Source organism: Schistocerca cancellata, chromosome 5 (assembly GCF_023864275.1).
Source record: "Schistocerca cancellata isolate TAMUIC-IGC-003103 chromosome 5, iqSchCanc2.1, whole genome shotgun sequence".
Lineage (NCBI taxonomy): Eukaryota > Metazoa > Arthropoda > Insecta > Orthoptera > Acrididae > Schistocerca > Schistocerca cancellata.
Genome location: NC_064630.1, coordinates 528,788,901 through 528,808,252, shown reverse-complemented (window position 1 = coordinate 528,808,252; position 19,352 = coordinate 528,788,901). Strand labels below are relative to the sequence as shown.

The 19,352-nt window shown below is 43.3% G+C and overlaps 1 protein-coding gene across 2 annotated transcripts in view; it reads left to right on the top strand.

Moving 5' to 3' along the window:
- LOC126187791 (zwei Ig domain protein zig-8-like) overlaps positions 1 to 19,352 on the top strand; it is a 185,548-nt gene that overhangs the window by 158,167 nt on the left and 8,029 nt on the right. Inside the window, exon 5 of one of the 2 annotated variants that reach the window (XM_049929064.1) lies at positions 5,664 to 5,832. In XM_049929064.1, coding sequence (XP_049785021.1) covers positions 5,664 to 5,832 — 169 coding nt within the window. Of the gene's footprint in view, positions 1 to 5,663; positions 5,842 to 19,352 lie in introns of both variants that reach the window. The other variant, XM_049929063.1, reaches the window with a different exon arrangement.

Genomic DNA, 19,352 nt, shown 5'->3' with positions numbered 1-19,352 from the left:
TGTGCAGTGCCCCATTGGATTTTGTGTTTCACATATGCCGTGCCGTCTCTGTGCGTTGTCTGCCGCGTGCAGTGTCTGGCGCAGCTTAACTTCGCATCGCGCTCTGTCGGCGATCATTTCAGTCGCATGTCCTGCCCTCTGAGCAGCTGATGCGAGCAACAGGACAGAGAGCCACCTAGCGGATAACATAGGAACTACTTGCAACAACCTGCTCGCAAGGGAACGGACGATTTGTCTCGGAGCGGGTGAGTTCACTGCTCCCCCCACCCTCGGAACTCGCCCGCTCAACGCTCACCCCACCGTTCTCGACTCTAGCCAGAGCGTTGAGCAAAGCAACTCAGGTGTCACTCTGGTCTCTGTGGTCTTAGCTCACGCAGTAATACAGCTCGTTCTCGACCCGCTCGACTCAGTGCTTCTGCATCGGAGTTCGTCTCTACTGGATATTGTTCTTCGTAGTAATACCGCTATGTATATTACATTATTATGTTATGTATACATCATTTGTTTTTATTTTATTTTTATTTGTTTAAACTGATCAGATTAGGTTCCTGACGACTCCTCTTACTACAGGATTTTTATTATGGACACTCGAATTTACGCTTTAATTACGAGCGAACCGATAAACGTATCGCAAAATGTGATACACCAATATTTTCCTTGTTTTATTCTGCGTAAGGCTATATGCAGCACTTTCGTTTTACAGTCAAATTTATATATTTTTTCTTATTCTGGTACGGATTTTGCGATTTTAGGCGCCTTCGGAAGGAAACGTTCACTTTAAAAATATATGGCTTGCGATGTATTTGTATGAGGTTAATGAAATTTTAATACATTATAGCCAAATATATTGTTAATGTAAATCTCAAGTTACAACATTTTCCGATCACCCAAAAAACCATGATAGTGCAAAATAAATCAATAATCAAAAACTTTGTCATATCGTGGAAATTTCAATAAACAATACAAAATTCTTACTCATTATCTGTGTTACTTCAAAATAGGATCAAATAAGATCAAAATACAGGTATTGTACTGGAATAAACCAAGTTTAAAGGGCAATGTGCCTTCCATTTATTTTCTATTGTAAATGAGTGGTGAGTCATGAAAAAGAGCTAATTCATTTCAGGGAGTGAACAGTTCTGATCCGATCTCTGAAAAGAACAGTTTTGCCCATCTCTATCACATACACATTTAGAACTCTAAATATCTTGCGACATGTACACACGTTACTGTCGTTATCTCAGGCCTTTAACTAAGAAGTACATGAATAATGGTAACAAAACCAACAGTTGTGTTGTAATACAATGTCGTTTATTATTTTTAACACACGCTAGTAGTTTCGACACCAAATGGTGGTATCATCTTCAAGTCCCTGTATATGGAATCACACGTAGCAGGATAGAAGAGTATAAGAACACAGACAACCTAAATCATAGTTTACGACTGCATTGCGTTTATTTGTGTACTATTCAGTGGTGACTTTGTTGCGATTGATGTACTGCTACATAATGAATGACTTCAACTGCTATTTTATTTTTGTTTTGTATGTGCGGTTGCATCCTGTTAATTAATAACTTGGAGTAGGTTCAGTGTTTATTTTCTTTTGCACAAAGCAGTCTTTTGGGTGCACAGTTTGGTTTTACTCTGGTGTACCGCTGTCACAGTATACTTTACGTGTGACGAGTTCTAAGACGTGAATTATGCGTTTCGTCTAGAGGGTATAAAGACGCGCTCGACGTTTGTCAAGTTTGCTTAAATTATCATCTGGGTTCCCATTCTTATAGAATCTTCGGAGTTTATTCTCTTGTTCTTGTGTAGTAATACGTACCTGTTCTCGTTTTTATTCTGCTGGATATCCATATGGACGTTTAAAAGTTAATCGTCCTGTATGTATAATTGCTCGTGACTACCGGTTTTACTGATCGACTTTTACTAGGTTACTCTTTATAGCCAACTGTTACATGTAAAGAGCGCATTTGGCACACGAGATGTTCTTCGGCGTTAGCTCGTAGTTCGTCGATATGTATGTTCTATGCTACTTTTAACCCTGTGGGTACATATTGACGGCGGGTGTTACTAATGTTGGCAACATTATTTTAGGTCCAGTAGATTTCTTGGAATTAGTAGGAACTTTGGCTACATGCTTCGTTGTTTCTTTGGAGATATTGCCTCCAGGGCCTTTTACATTTACAAGTTAGCGTCGTGGACCTTACGGATATGAATGGGTTGCTGTAAGGTAATATCAGTGGAGGACGTGCCTTTTCGTATAACAGGCATTAGACTGTGTTTTACATTGTCATTAGAGAGTTTTCTATTATGTCGGCGGGTTTGTTTTTTTCGAGTGATTTGTGTAGCATTTGTCCCCTCCACCCATGTGATATTATGTTATCAGTTTGTTTCGTTTTCTTGTTATTTGTGCACCTCATATTTGTAGGTGTTCCAGACGGATGTACGTGGCTTCGATTGCTTTGCTGGTGTAGTTCATTGTAACTGGATTAAAAAAATTGCAATATAAGTTAGATACTGAATTTTGTTTTTTATGGATAACAGTAGTATATTTTTATCATGTAATTTTATGATGTGATTTTATCCTCCTTTTTAGTCATACGGTATGGTTGCTTTGCTGGTGTAGTTCATTGTAACTGGATTAAAAAATTGCAATATAAGTTAGATACTGAATTTTGTTTTGTATGGATAACAGTAGTATATTTTTATCATGTGATTTTATGATGTGATTTTATCCTCCTTTTTAGTCATACGGTATGATTTACGTTGTCTGTGCTCTCATAATCTTCTATCATGTTATATGTGTTTCCATATGCATTTGTTGTCGAAACTGGTAGCATGTGTTAAAAAGAATAAACGACGTTGGATTCCAATAAAGCTGTTGGTTTTGTCATCATTATTGAAGTACTTCATGTCCAGCAGCTGTCCCACTTCCCTTGGGGATTACCAGAGTTTTACGTAACATGTAAGAATATAGCAACATTAATCGAGAACAAGGTTTATATACACCGTGAAAAGCGTATAAATTACATAAAGTATTACTAAGGTTAGCGTCTTTAAATAAAACACGCCACTTAACTATTCTTGTAGACTGTTCCAATGATAACAGAGGCAGCTGGAGTGAAAATATATTCGCAGGACGTATGTTCTGTGCTCTTTAATGGATCACATTTTCCAGAGTAAAGAGTTTTAATAACAGTGTCATAACATCATTTTTGCATTTCTTGACAGATCTCAGCATTATGTATAATGATATAATTATGTGGTGTGAGGGATGACACAGGAAAGTGGTTTATAGCGGTATGATGAAACGGCACGTACGTTTTTGTCCTTTGAGCATGCTGCATTGTACAACATGCCACTAGAACCATTGAACAGACATTTTCGTTAACTCCAACCCCATTTTTATGTGTAGTAAACGTTTATTTTCCTGAGAAGATTGTTTTGCCGTTGCAGTTCTTCTATTTATTTGTTTTTCGTTCCTTCACTTACCAGTTAACACGATTCCCAAATATCTGTATTGTGCAATCTGTTCAGTTCGACATTGTGCTGTTTTCACTTTCATGTGATACACTCTCATCGCCTTATTTTCCTTGGGTTGATATTGATTCGGTACTCTTACAGTCATTAGTAATTCCTCAAGTTGTGCGTACACTATGGGTATCAAGAAGAAAGTTGATGAGGTTTGTGTGTGTGTGTGTGTGTGTGTGTGTGTGTGTGTGTGTGTGTGTGTGTGTGAATTCCTCATGGATCAAACTGCTGAGGTCATCTGTCTCTAGACTACGCACTAGTTAAACTAACTTAAGCTAAGAACAACACACACACACACCCATGCCCAAGGGAGGACTCGAACCCCCGGCGGGAGGGGGCGCACTATCCGTGACATGGGGCCTGTAACCACGCGGCTACTCCGCGCGGCCTGTTGAGGTTTCAGGGGTCATTTGTTGATTTATTGCCTTTTGGCTTCTTTCACGGGTTCTTAAATCAACATTTGGTGATTTTTCTAACGTTTCGCCAGCAAAAGTGACTCTCTGCATCAAAGCTTCACGTTTCAATGCTGTTGGCCGACTGGATTCGAGCTCGTGGCCACATACTATATTTTTTTGTTGCGCTCATTACTGACGGATTCTCCCTGATTATCTCAGCTGTGGCTTTCCCCTTGCTATCTGCAAAGCAGTCGTTTGCTGCAGCATGGAAATCCAGGATCCGTCCAACTTGAGGCTTTCCTCTTTCTTATTGAAGCTGTTGCCATGTTTGCGAATTTCTGTTGCTACATACGGACCGATATGTGAGAAAATGTCAAATCATGAGCTGGGTCAGAAGAAAGGGGCAGGACGAATATGTGAGCCGCACCTCCTCACATGCAAGACGGAACATCTGGAAAGCGCTGTGAAGAACAGTGGGTCTGCCGCAAGTTGCGTAAGAAGTATCACAAAACTTAACACTTTGCGAGGTGACGCATCGGAAGAAGGAATTTAGGTATGCCCTTTCTGCCTCAGACAGGGTCGTATATTGCCCAGACGTGGGGCCAAGACTATCTGCAAACCGACCAAGAAGATCGAAGAGTGTCGGCGAAGTGCAGAAGAGACCCATTTTCAACGTCAGGAATATACTGCATGCCATGTACAGTTATAAGGTGTATGTTCGAATGACGGGACGACCCAACAACACGACGATCACCGAAAATGAGTGGTGTTGCAGGCTTGGACATGTGAAGAAATTGGCGATGACGGAGAATGCGCTGTTTGAGACCGACCACACAACAAAATTTGCCGACAGGGAAATTATAGTTGTAGAGAAAGCTACCACGCTTGCTTGTTCAGGAATCCTACAGAAATCCACAATCATAACAACAGCTTCGACCGAAAATAGAACGGCCTAACCTTGAACAGGACCTGGATTCCCGTGCTACAGCGAACAGGCATGGCAGGTAGTAAGGGGAGAACTACAGCGGTAATGACCAAGTAAAAGCCCTCAGACTATGGCGCGAAAGCTATACATAAATTGCGGTCGCGAGCTCGACTCCAGTCAACTACTAGCAACAGACGCTGGAGCTTTCTCAATGCTAGCCACTCGTGTTGGCGAAACGTCAGAATAATCGTCAAACGAACGTCGGCTGTAGAACTCGAGACAGAATCCAACAGGTGTCAATACGAAGAAAATTCAAATTTTTATGAGAACAATTTGTATGTCTCTTCCGTGTTTCATCGTTGTATGCCTTCGTTGATGTATTTTGCTCGGGTTATGTATAATGTTCCGCTGAAAGGGACTTTCTGCAAACGAATACTGGATAGCTACATGCTGTGAGAGGTCATTCTTCTTTATTCGGGAAAAAGACATTTGCATCGGTTCACAAGATGTCTAAGAATATATCCAGAAATCTACTCTATGCTTGTGTGTGCTACTCAACCTGATGACAAAGGAGCAGCAGAGAAATACATTCCATTATGAACAATTTTCCCACTCTATTACTAACTATTGTTGCAGCCGAGCAATCCATAATGATATTACTAGCTCCTGGGAGATCATTCAACACTATTTTGCTTCTTGGTATGTATCAACAGAGAAAAGCATTACCTCGGTGGCTCGGTTAGATACTGAATGTGGAGCGTTACACAGACCCTTTTGTAACTACTGACTTGTGCCTCGTGTCGCAGGAGATCAACTATGACTCGGAACGCGGTGGGGTGTCCGTCATCACGGAGAAGGGCGACTTCACGACGAGCTACCTGCTCATACAGCGTGCGGACGCACCAGACTCTGGGACCTACACGTGCAGCCCCTCCAACGCCAACACCAAGAGCGTCGGCGTGCACGTGCTCAACGGTGAGTCTGGTACGTTCAACCCGTTTCATCCCTCCACATTGTAAGTAGCCAAAACTTGAATGAAAAGGATTTCATCACATCTTTCGGTTACAGTTCCGCTTAGACCTTCTATTACCGTTCAGATTTTTCTTTTTTAATTTTTCGCAATCCACTTCCATGCAATGTGGTCCTCCATAGCCACACAAAAAATTTTCTCAGTTTCATATCAAGAGCCGTTATCAAACTTGGGCTATCTTCGCCTCTGACGGTTCTACATTATTTAGGTTCCTGCATTGCAGTTTCTTGCCATTTTCCCACTGCTTACTACACTATTTGAAGGTCAACAAATTCATTGCAAATTCATTACAATTCAAAATAGAACTGGTCCAAAGTCGTATATTCTGCTTTTCACGACAGCCCAATCTAAACATAAGGGACATCACGAGTAAAATAAGAGAAACGAGTGTAAACATCGTCCGCATTGTTCAAGACAGCATGCAGAAAAGTCCTGGACAATACACAGGCGGTTCGAATCATACTTAAATGTAAAATAGTTGTGCTGAATAATTCAGACAACGTCGGAAAGGTAAAAAAAGGGTTGGAGTCCCAAAGTGTTCACTTTTGGGTGCACTCCTATTCCTTATATGTGTGAATAACCTTCCAATTAACATTCAAAGAGCAAAATTGGTACTAATGCAGACGATACAAGGGCAATAATAAATCCCATAACAGAGAAACCAACAGAAGAGTAGGTAAACAATTCTTTCCAAGTGAAACCTTCCCGTGTCCTCTATACCTCTTTTGTTAATGATAACCATCCCGAGGTAAAGCTGTGAGTACCGGGCGTGAGTCGTGCTTCGGTAGCTCAGATGGTAGAGCACTTGCCCGCGAAAGGCAAAGGTCCCGAGTTCGAGTCTCGGTCGGGCACACAGTTTTCATCTGCCAGGAAGTTTCATATCAGCGCACACTCCGCTGCAGAGTGAAAATCTCATTCTGGAAACATCCCCCAGGCTGTGGCTAAGCCATGTCTCCGCAATATCCTTTCTTTCAGGAGTGCTAGTTCTGCAAGGTTTCGCAGGAGAGCTTCTGTAAAGTTTGGAAGGTAGGAGACGAGGTACTGGCAGAAGTAAAGCTGTGAGTACCGGGCGTGAGTCGTGCTTCGGTAGCTCAGATGGTAGAGCACTTGCCCGCGAAAGGCAAAGGTCCCGAGTTCGAGTCTCGGTCGGGCACACAGTTTTAATCTGCCAGGAAGTTTCATATCAGCGCACACTCCGCTGCAGAGTGAAAATCTCATTCTGGATAACCATCCCTTTTACAATAACCTATGTATCCTTCCCTTAGGATTTGTATCTCTTCCTTAATAATAACAAATGATATCTTCCCTTTGATATTTATTCTCTTTCTCAATCTTCGCATGCAAATTTAATTGCTGCTTATTAAAAGTGATTTGCTGGTTATTTCGACGAAACATAGAATGTGTCGTCGTCGTGGCCCTACGTCGTTATCTGCAATAACCCAAAACTGTTCCTTACCCTTCTTACTGTTACTGGATCGCCATCTGACTCCTACATCGAACTGCGACATGAGTATACTTACTCTGGTTTACTTTATAGCTTTACAAATGAAAATTAAAAGATGTTCGTATCAGAATACTATCAAATATTAGTATTTCGTATCAGAATAATATGAAAAGTGATCTGAATCTTTTCCTCGTATATTTCATGCTGTGGATGAGTTTAAGTACCGAGACTCCATGCCTTCATTCAGTAGTGCCACTGATTTTTAATTTTGAAGTAATCCGACCATTTTCATTCTCAAAATTTTATTTCTACAGATGAAGCCTGGTTCAGCTAGTAAGAGTATGTTAACATACAAAATACACGCCGTAATGTAAGACAAAGTCCACCTAGCACATCACTTGTGTAATGAATATATGCGTTTTGGCCAGCAATTTCAGGAACATTTTCATTTTTCCACACGGCGCCAGTCTGTCAACTTTTGTCTTTGTTCGATTAACTTAAGCTAAAGTCAGTTCTTTGTGACTGACTCGTGTTCTTAATCGCTTCTTTAACCAGAAAAAAGAGCGACGTGGAATAGTTGTCCAGATACTACCTCTCATTCAACACGAGGGTACACCGTATTCACATCCGGCCATACTTAGGTTCTCCGCAGTATCTTGAAACCGCAAAAGGAAAATGCCTAAATAGTACGTTTGCAAGGGACGTGACCGATGTTTGTGTAGTTTAGGTTTATGATCCGAATCTAATGAGGCCATCGTCGACGAAACGTTGTGTGTTGCACTTCCTAAGTTGTTTTTTTCATTCTTTCGATCAGAAATACACTGATGAACAAACGTACATCGACCATTTGGTAAATAGAGGGCTGGTCCATCTTTGAAAGGCATTACAGTAGCGATTCTGTGTGTTATAGATTCGACAAGGTCGTGGTAGGTTTCCGGAGATATATGGTGCGTGATATCTATGCAGACGCTACACAGTTCCCGTAAATTAGGGGTCGGTGCTACTTGGCAGCGAGGCTGGCACCCTACAGGTGTGTACCAAAACGGGCCCAGGGGAAGAGAACCTCTCGGGTGGGTAGCGTCAGTGAGTCGAAACTGGGTGCCGGCCGTGGGCAGCTCAAACAATTAAAATAAGAAAGTAAACCTTCAGTATTTTAAACATAGCTGCGCAACAGCAACGGTTCCACGTAATAAGACTAAAAACAGCCGACCAGTTGCAATGGATAAAGAAATCTTTACCTAGGTTTCAACAGATTTAAATCTGTCTTCTTCAGAAGGCGGCAATTTTACATTAGTATGGACTGATGTATCATCGTCGTTTTTACAAATATTTTAATTTGGACAAATGGATCTATGCAGATATTTGTAAAATCGACGATGATACATCAGTCCATACTAATGTAAAATTGCCGCCTTCTGAAGAAGAAACCTGGGTAAAGATTTCTTTATCCATTGCAACTGGTCTACTGTTTTTAGTCTTATAAAGTAAACCTTCCTATTGAACTATGTGCTACTACACCTATAGCGCCTCTTTTACGTGCACAGTATGCATGGCTCAACGTGCACTGCAGCGGCCAGCTGACGGAGAAATCTGGTTCAAATGGGTCAAATGGCTCAGAGCACTGTGGGACTTAACATCTGAGATAATCAGTCTCCTAGACTTAGAACTACTTAAATCTAACCAACCTAAGGATATCACACACATCCTTGCCCGAGGCAGAACTCGAACCTCCGACCGTAGCAGCAGCGCGGTTCCGGACTGAAGCGCCAAGAACCGCTCGGCCACAGCGGCCGGCCCAGAAAGCTGGTCGTGTCGTCTGTGCCCGGGAATGCTGACACCGGAAACCCACTCAACAATGCGTGCCCCAGTTGGGTGCAGAGTAGCTGCTCACTGAAGATGCCAGCGATACGAAATACTGCAACACTTGCAGAGGACGACAGCCTCTGGATGTGAAACTAGCCGTGATAGCAAAGCTGCGTAACGGCACGATGCCCGCACCGGCACAGGACGAGCGGCTGTACTGTCCTAGTCACCATCTGCTGCCCTCCATGGCAGGAGTCTGGCATTCTCGGAATGAGACGCGAGGCAGGCCACCAGTGCACCGGAACCAAGTTGTGGGACGCGGATTTGGAGCTAGGTCCGGCAGTGGCAGGAGCCCATTCTCGTAGTGGCTGCTTGCTGCCCCACATTTCTCTGGTGCCTGGCGTAGTCCTCTCGTCATCGCAGGCGGTGTTAGAAGTTACACTTATTTATATGGGTTGGAAGCTCATTTATCGTGGTGAAACACTGTTTCTGGCCACGCATGGAGAAACAAACCCATGGCACGACGGTGCAGAAACTGAAATGTGACAAGACAGGCTTAAGCAATCTGACATCTTTTTTCAAAATATTCAAGAAAATATTGCACTCAAGAGTAGTCTCACACTTTAGTGGAATCAATTTACTCATCACACACAGTTTGGATTCCAGTAGGGTTGCTCGACTGAGAATGCTGTTTACTCGATAACGCATTAAATATTACAAGCCTTAAATAATAGTATATCGCCAGTTGGTATGTTTTGTGGTCTTTTAAAGGCGTTTTATACACAGGCGGTTCGAATCATACTTAACTATAAAATAGTTGTGCTCAATAATTCAGACAACGTCGGAAAGGTAAAAAAAGGGTTGGAGTCCCAAAGGGTTCACTTTTGGGTGCACTCCTATTCCTTATATGTGTGAATAACCGTCCAATTAACATTCAAAGAGCAAAATTGGTACTAATGCAGACGATACAAGGGAATAATAAATCCCATAACAGAGAAACCAACAGAAGAGTAGGTGAACAATTCTTTCCAAGTGAAACCTTCCCGTCTCCTCTATACCTCTTTTGTTAAAGATAACCTTCCCTTTTACAATAACCTATGTATCCTTCCCTTAGGATTTGTATCTCTTACTTAATAATAACAAATGATATCTTCCCTTTGAAATTTATTCTCTTTCTCAATCTTCGCATACAAATTTAATTGCTGCTTATTAAAAGTGATTTGCTGGTTATTTCGACGAAACATAGAATGTGTCGTCGTCGTGACCCTAAGTCGTTATCTGCAATAACCCAAAACTGTTCCTTACCCTTCTTACTGTTACCGGATCGCCATCTGACTGCTACATCGAACTGCGACTGCATATACTTACTCCGGTTTACTATACTCTATTAACTGCTGATGGACTGTCATAATAAGTGGCTGTATTTATTACCAAAGCTGCCGTTATTCTTTAATAGCAAAGGTGACGTTATTCTTTAATTGATTTGACTGAAGTTACGTAATTCATAGTTACACTTTTTCTTGATAACAATAAAATTTTTGCAAAGTTTTACGTTGATGGTTTTTGGGATCGTTTATAATCAGTAATGCCACACATCGTTGGGTGGCTTGCGGAGTATAAATGTAGATGTAGATTGCTGACAAAAATTAATTATATTCTGAAAACGCTTCAAATATTTACTGTTGATAATGTAATGATTTTACAAACGTTCAAATGGGACTTACTTTTTACAATAATCTTACAACTAGCATTGCGCAAACATAACTTCAGTAGTCTTGAGTTTCGCAAAGAAAATAATTCAATAATATTAGTTCCTCTTATGATAATAGTTAGTTGACGTCTCTGTACATCCGTTTATAATCTCTTGTAAATCATAGCTGGTGGCTGGCAGGCACATTGCTCCTCTCAACCTCTCGCTTCAGACCTGCTACCAACTCGCTTCACATCTCGCTTACTACTGACATCCTACGAACGCCAAAGTGCGGTCTCTCCTGCCAACAATGCTTTCTGGTGCAGACAATCCCTGCTACCATTACAAAATGTATCAATGCGCGGTCTTTCCCGCTCTTTTCTTAAAATGTATCCATTCGCGATCTCTCCCTCCCTTTTTAAAATTATATCAATTTGCGGTCTGTCTTGTCAACAATACTTTGGTGCAGACATTCCCTGCTACCACAATTATTTTAAATATGACAAATATTAATTATTCCTACTTAATCCTATTAATAAAATAAAAACATCTTTCATAAATTGTGATTTGGCAATAGACAATAGAAATATACACGTCTTACACAAGGAATTATTACGTGGTTCTCTGTAAATGGACTCTAAATAAATGTGTTCCTCGAACCACTCCATCAGACTTCTGGTCTTGTGACATGACGCATTATCTGGTTGAAAAATGCCACTGCTTTAGGGACCCATGATCGTCATGAAGGGGTGTAAGTGAACTGCAGCCAGTGTACGATGCTCCTTCGCCGTCATGGTGCCCTGCACGAGCTCCACTGGATTCATGGATGTCCTCGTGAAAGTTCCCCAGAGCATATTGGAGCTGCCACCATGTTGTCTCTGTCCCTGCAGTACGGGTGTCCAGGAGATATTTCCCTGGAAGACGACGGATTCTCGCCCTCCCATCGGCACGATGAAAACGGTATCGGGCTTCATCGGACCATTCAGCTCTTGCCACTGCGCTAACGTCCATCGCCGATGGTCACGTGCCATTTTCAGTCTCAGTTGTGTGGTATTAACACTGGCACATGCATGGGTCGTCAGCTGCAGGGGTTCATCCTGCATTGTGTGTCCAGACACACTTGTGCTCTGCCCAGCGTTGAAGTCTGGTGTTAGTTTCGTCAGAGTTCGCCGCCTTTCCTGTTTGACCAGTCTGCCAGCCTACGACGTCCACCAGTCAGTTTAGGCCACATCACGGCACCGCTCGCACACCTTCGGGAGTTCGTCGCCGATTACAGTTACGTTCAGTAAAGTTTGTGGGAGACCAGGCTGCCCAAAATGAAAGAAATATATCGAAGCTTACGTCAGCAAAAATCTCGCAATGTGGCCGAACAGAAGTACACGGCGATGCAGTGGCAGAGAATATGGAGAGCGGTCCATCTTCTCTCTCTCCCTACAGAGGTACATGCATTCTGGTATGTAGTGGTGAACGGCAAATTCCCGAACCGTCAACTACTGCACTCTGGTCGACACGCCGATATGGCTCCAATGCGCGGTCGTCGACTCCGGCGAGGACCGTTTGGTTTGTCGCACGGAAGTTGACTGTTGGCTTCTAACGACGAAAATGTTGGCGCACACGTCGATCAAAGCTGACGACCTACTGTTCCCGAACAAAGTATACTTTCCCACTTCCAGAACAAACGCAGTAAACTGGATAAACGGGATGGCAACGTATTATTGGTATCGCTCCGATGACAAGAACGTCATAGACTTCCCGCACATACTGCAAGAACAACATGATATCTTGCGGCGACACGTGAAATATAGAACATGTTTCTCCAATTACTTGGGTTCTCTCTCTTTTTCTAGTGAACTCTTGAAATCCAGACGGAATTAGGAGCCGTTTTTACGTTTTGATGTATTGAATGGCACCTTTAGTTTCTGTATGTGGTGTTTAGCACCTATGAAAGACAATAAAACTTACGACACAAAAAACCTCAAATAAAAATTGGAAAAATAAAAAACTTAAGAAAATCCCTTTCATACGTTCGACCGTATCGCCAGAAAAGAGAGGGTTGAGACATTTTGGCCAGGTGTCGGGTTGCGACCCCTGCCTACCCTGCCTCCCCCAGCCCGTGACCTGATACCCCCACAAAAAAGTAAAATAAAAGTGGTTAACGCACTGCCTACTAAGCAGAATATCCCGAGTTTGAATCCCAGTCCAGCACACATTTTCGCTCGTTGGCGCTGATTCTGCGTGAAGTCTCGATGCAACTGACATCGATTGTCCATTCTCCTTTGTTTCCTTTCTTCCCATCTACCTTCAATTTACAGAGCTTCCAGGTATCACAATGTCCCGCCAAGAGGAAGATCCCAAGCGACTGGAAAAGAGCTGCAGGTGATTCACACAAGTACGTTTGGCAAATTATCAAATCCGCTACCTTACTGGCCAATGTCCGTACCTTATACTGCAGCCGAATTCTCGTATTCAAGTTCAAATATAAATACTTTCCTTGAGAGAAAGAAGCTACAATCCACAGATGAACACTGATTTAAAAGAATCTCTCAACTTGCATTTTTCTCGCACTGTATCCTGCAAACCATGAGTGGAGGGGAACGGCAGATTCTATCTTGCTAGATTTCCGGAAATCGTTTGAAACGGTGCAGCACTGCAGTCCGTTAACGAAGGTCCTAATACACGAAATTATTTCACCGATATGTGAGTGACACGAACACTTCTCAAGTAATGCAATCCAGTTCGTTGCCGTCGACAATAAATGTTCATCGGAGACCAAGGTATCACCATGAGTGCCCCAGGGAAGTGTGATAGGACAGCTCCCGCTCTCTAGATAACCAAACCATCTGTCGGATAGAATGAGCCGCAATGTTCGACTGTTCACTAATGACGCTGCAGTTTGCGGGAGAGTGTCGTCGTTGGGTGATTCCAAAAGGATACCGGAAGACTTGATAGAACTTCTTTTTGGTGTGACGAATGGTCAAATGCCAAAATTTAATATAATGTAGATGAGTTGAATAAATAATAGTGTAACATCCGAATGCGGTCTTAGTTGTACGCTGCTCGACACCGTCACAACGATTAAAAATATAAGCGTAACGTTGCAAATGTGATGAAATGGAACGAGGAGGTAGGGTAAATAGTAGAGTAGGTGAATGGTCCACTATAGTTTAATGGAAAAATTATAGGAAAATTGAACCGTGAATTTACATTCAATTTTTTTTTCTTAAAGAATTTACTTTATTTACTAACGATTCATCAAGAACATTAACACATTTAATCACACTAGGTGAGGGTGGAAGTAGTTGCCAGGAAGTAACTGATGGAAAATAAAATTTCTTTTAACAAATGTGAATTTTATTCCTAAAAGCTTTTGAAAAACAGATTTAAAAATTATAAGCAGAAAAGCACCCTCGAAATATCAAGTTACAATTTTATTTAGATGCAGAAAGAACACTATTAACAGTAGGAGCCTTCGGGCTGAGAAACTTGCCTGCTCCCTTTCAACATGGCCGTAGTCATAACCGCTCACAACAACCTCTGAAAGAGTACACTGGTGCAAATTTGCAACACACTAGATTACTTTAAACAAAAAAATTTTTAACAACTCACACAAACACGTAAACTATGCACCCCGTAAGAGGGATGGAAATGGTACAACACGCACATTATTTGCCACCGAAAGTGCAATTTTTTAAGGACTCTTACGGTGGAAGGTTGGCAACCTTATAACCTAAAATGACTATTTAAATAAAACCCATAAAATGTACAACATGCTCTACATTACACATATACCACCTCGCAAGATCATAGGCAAGATAAAAACATATTTAAAGAATTCGGCCTTTAAGTAATAAGTTCGTTAACACCAAATCCGACAAACATGACAGAGGCAGCTATTGACTAACGTATGGCAGATTGACGGGGGGGGGGGGGGGGGGGGGAAGGGAGGGGTACTAAACAACCCGAACCGCAGATTGCTCTACGCCTCCCCAATTCCACAAGGGAAAACGGACAACCCAATTCACAAATAACCACCTTCCCGCGGGTGGGCAAACGGAGAAGAATGGTGGGACGACCCCAAACCAAAGCGGTTGGTGACTTCACCAAGAAAGGAAGTAGAATTTAACAAGTAAATGAAACAAAATATCTCCAATCACTTGACTTCTAATAAACTGCGATATCTGGCGAAGACCTGGTGCAGCACCCCCAACGTTCTCCCAAACCGTCGGCTGCCAGCCGCGTAAACGGACGCAGGAGTCGCGCCGACCTCCCGTCTCACTGCGTCGCAGCTCGCCCCGGCCAGCCCGATGTCGTGGATTCGCTCCTGTTGCTCTCTTGTGAACCGCGAAGCCACTACCCCTTTCTATACGCTGCGGCCCACTGGACTCACGTGGGGACCTCACATGCGCCGACGCTCCAGGCAGACAGGTCATCTCGTGTCTCAGTGCGCGACCGACCAACCGACCGATCCAACCGCCTATGACCGTTGCCCGAGCAACTCGAGCAGACTGGTGGCCTAACGCGCAGACTCAGATGTACGAACTCAACCCCGACCGGGCGACCACTAGCTGAGTTCTGTTACTGGCGGAGTGGCAAATTTCTGGCTTTAAAGTTTGATCCAAACGACCGACGACAGACCGACACTAACTGCCGCACAAATGCTAACGAGAGACAGACCAGCAACTGGTGACGCGAAACTATCCTAGTCTCACTCCGACTGATCAACTGCCGAGCTGATCGCGCCCCTTAAATGCACGCGAACAGACAACCTTTCCGCTTTCCCACCAGAAGAAGACTGCTTCACACAACGCTCTGCGGTGCGTTCTTCAAAACAGCAATCTTTTACTACGGCTCAAAAATGTAGCCCAACTATAAAGGAGACTGTGTACAGAATAATCGTGCTACCGATCCTTAAATGCCGTTCTGGTGTTTGAGATCCCGACCAAGTTGGACTAAAGGAATGTATCAAAACAACTGAGAGGCGTGCTGCTACATTCGTTACCGCTAGGATCGATCACCGAGCGAGTATTACGTGAGTGTTACGTAAACCATAGGAGGCACCTTTTAGGAAAGAAGACGTTCTCTTCACGAGACGCTTAGAATGATTTAAGGGAGAAATTACTATCCGTTTATCTCCTCCGTGTTACTGCAGATGACATGTTAAGGATTCCATTGTTCTGGGAATGAATTACTCGCAAGGTGCCTAGTTGCTTTCATCACCCTAAGTGAAATGCATAGTTCTAATGACTTGACCAACCTCCATTTTCCTGAAGTCGTCCTCTGGGCAGACAGCTGAACGTCGATCGTAGATCTGTTGCTGATGCTGTAATAAACCGTTAGTGAGGAACTGATGTTATGTAATGAAGTACAGTCATGCTCATAAATTAAGGATAATTGCAGAAAGTGGTGCCACACAACGTGGCACTACACGAAGCTGGCGCTGATAGCATAGGCACATAGGGAACACACACAACACAGATCTGTAAGTCCACGGTATTGGTGATAAGTTGAGAAAACCGTCCCGAAACACATGTACTACAAAACGCAACTGTTTCCAGCGCATGTACCCCGACATCGATATGGGATATGATCACCATGCACAAGTACACAGGCCGCACAACGGATTGGCATACTCTGGATCAGATGGCCGAGCAGCTGCTGGGGTATAGCCTCCCATTCTTGCACCAGTGCCTGTCGGAGCTCCTGAAGTGTCGTAGGGGTTTGAAGAATTGCAGCGATACGTCGACCGAGAGCATCCCAGACGTACTAGATGGGGTTTAGGTCTGGAGAACAGGCAGGCCACTTCATTCACCTGATATCTTCTGTTTCAAGGTACTCCTCCACGATGGCAGCTCGGTGGGGCAGTGCGTTCTCATCCATCAGGAGGAAGGTGGGACCCACTGCACCCCTGAAAAAGCGGACATACTAGTGCAAAATGACGTCCCGATACACCTGACCTTTTACAGTTCCTCTGTCAAAGACATGTAGGGGTGTACGTGCACCAATCATAATCCCACCCCACACCATCAAACCACGACTTCCCTATAGGTCCCTTTCAAGGATATTAAGGGGTTGGTATCTGGTTCCTGGTTCATGCCAGATGAAAACCCGGCGAGAATCAAAAATGGTTCAAATGGCTCTGAGCACTATGGGACTTAACATCTATGGTCATCAGTCCCCTAGAACTTAGAACTACCTAAACCTAACTAACCTAAGGACATCACACAACACCCAGTCATCACGAGGCAGAGAAAATCCCTGACCCCGCCGGGAATCGAACCCAGGAACCCGGGCGTGGGAAGCGAGAACGCTACCGCACGACCACGAGCTGCGGACCCGGCGAGAATCACTGTTGAGACTATACCTGGAACATTTTGAACACACGGCCACTATTAGCACGACTGAAAACGTCTGCACACTTACTCGCTGCACCGTACTCTGACATGCACCAACACATCTCTGTATATGTGGTCTGCTGCCAGCGCCACTGTGCGACGACCGCAGGTAAAATGCACCGCATGGCCATACCCCGAGGTGATTTAAACCCGCAAACCGCCCACCAGAGTGTTATTTCACCATGTATCAGCATTATCCTTAATTTATGAGCATGAGTGTAGTTCGCTGACTTCATTTAAAGGGGTGTCATTCGAATTTATTTTAGCAAAAAACGAAAAACTGCACTTTGGAAACATTATTCCTGCTTTCAATAATTGAAACTTTCCATTTCGGATATCTGTACGGAATTCAGTATTCTGGGTTCCACTGTGTCATGGATGTACCCAGAATACCAAATTCCGGGCGTAGCTTCACACCATGGACAACGCAGTGCCTGAAGGCCTTCACTTAACGACCAGAGCAGCGGCGTTTGCCCAGAGTTGTAAGTGCTAATAGACAAGCAACACAGCATGAAATAACCGCAGAAATCAATGTGGGACGTACGGCGAACTTATCCGTTTCGACAGTGTGGCGCAATTTGTCGTTAATGAGGTATGGCAGCAGACGACCGACATGGGTGTCTTTGCTAAAGCACGACATCGCCAGAAATGCCCCTCCTGAGCTCGTGACCATAACGGTCGGACCCCCAGTCGACTGGAAAACCGTGGCCTCGTCGGATAAGTCCCGATTTCAATTGGTAAGAGCTGATCGTAGGGTTCGAGTGTGGCACAGACCTCACGGAGCCTTAGACCTAAGTTGTCAACAAGGCACTGTGCAACTGGAGGTGACTCCATACTGGTGTGAGCTGTGTTCACATGGAATAGACTGGGCCCTCTGATCCAATTGTACTAGTTAGTGGCTGGGAATCGTCATATTTGGCTTATTGAAGACCGTTTGCATCCATTCATGGACTTCACGTTTCCAAAGAACGATATCATGTCAAAGGTTTGAAGAACCTCCTTGGCAATTCAGATGAATGATTTGGCCACCCTGATCGCCCGACATGAATCCCCTTCGAACATTAATGGGACATAATCGAGAAACCAGTTCATGCACAAAATCGAGCACCGGCAGCACTTACGCAATTGTGGACGCCTCAGTCTTTCTGCAGAGGACTTCGAACGACTCGTTGGATCCACGGCACGTCGAGCTGCTGCACTACGCTGGATGAACATTTTAAAAACATCATCTTGCAACACCATTGCCTGAATATATGTAATTTATTCTCACTGTTCTGAGCGCATTATTTCTGCACACAATTAAAATCTGACTTACCGAAGCAGACAACATGTCTGTCCACTATGAATACCTCTTGAGATCTGATCCGGTAATGCTCCGAGACACATGTCTTTTCATTTAGCTTTTACTTTTGGTTATAATGCAATTCTGACCTCAGATATAAGTAGGCGATAACTTGCTATTTAGAGATTCTTATTCCAAAATGTTAAGCAAGTTTAATGCATCGTTAATAAAATATTAATGAAATAAAGTTAGAATCAGTGCGCGCAGCTTCCAAGCGTATCAGCGAATTACATTGATAGACTTAAATTCTGGGGGGTATTTCCCACCAGAAAGGCGGATAGGTCACACTAATGATTGCGTCTTAGGCATAATGCTGCAATCTCTAGTGCTCTGAGGAAAATATCTGGTAACTGGATATGATGACCACTAGAGCCAGAAATATCACACGCTACTGAGAAAATTTGGAGGATATACATGTTCTATAGATTGCAAAACGACCAGGTTGCCACTAACGTACATCTCGAGCGACGATCGCGAAGACAAGGAAAGAAAAATCAGGGCTTCGAGTGGAATAGGAAAAGGAATGAATAGCAGTAGTACTACAACAGGATTTTTTTATGATGGAGACTCGAGTTTAGGCTATAATTACTTGCAAACCAATAGGTCTATCGCAAAATGACTTGTGCCAATATTTTCTGCGTTAGGCCATGTGGAGCAATTTGGTTTTAAAATTCAATATAGTTTTTTCTTAAATTTTAGATTGCAACAAACATTGTCCGATTTTGAGCGTCTTCGTTCAGAACTGTTCACTTTAAAGCTATATAATTTGAAATATATTTGTCCGATGTTAATGA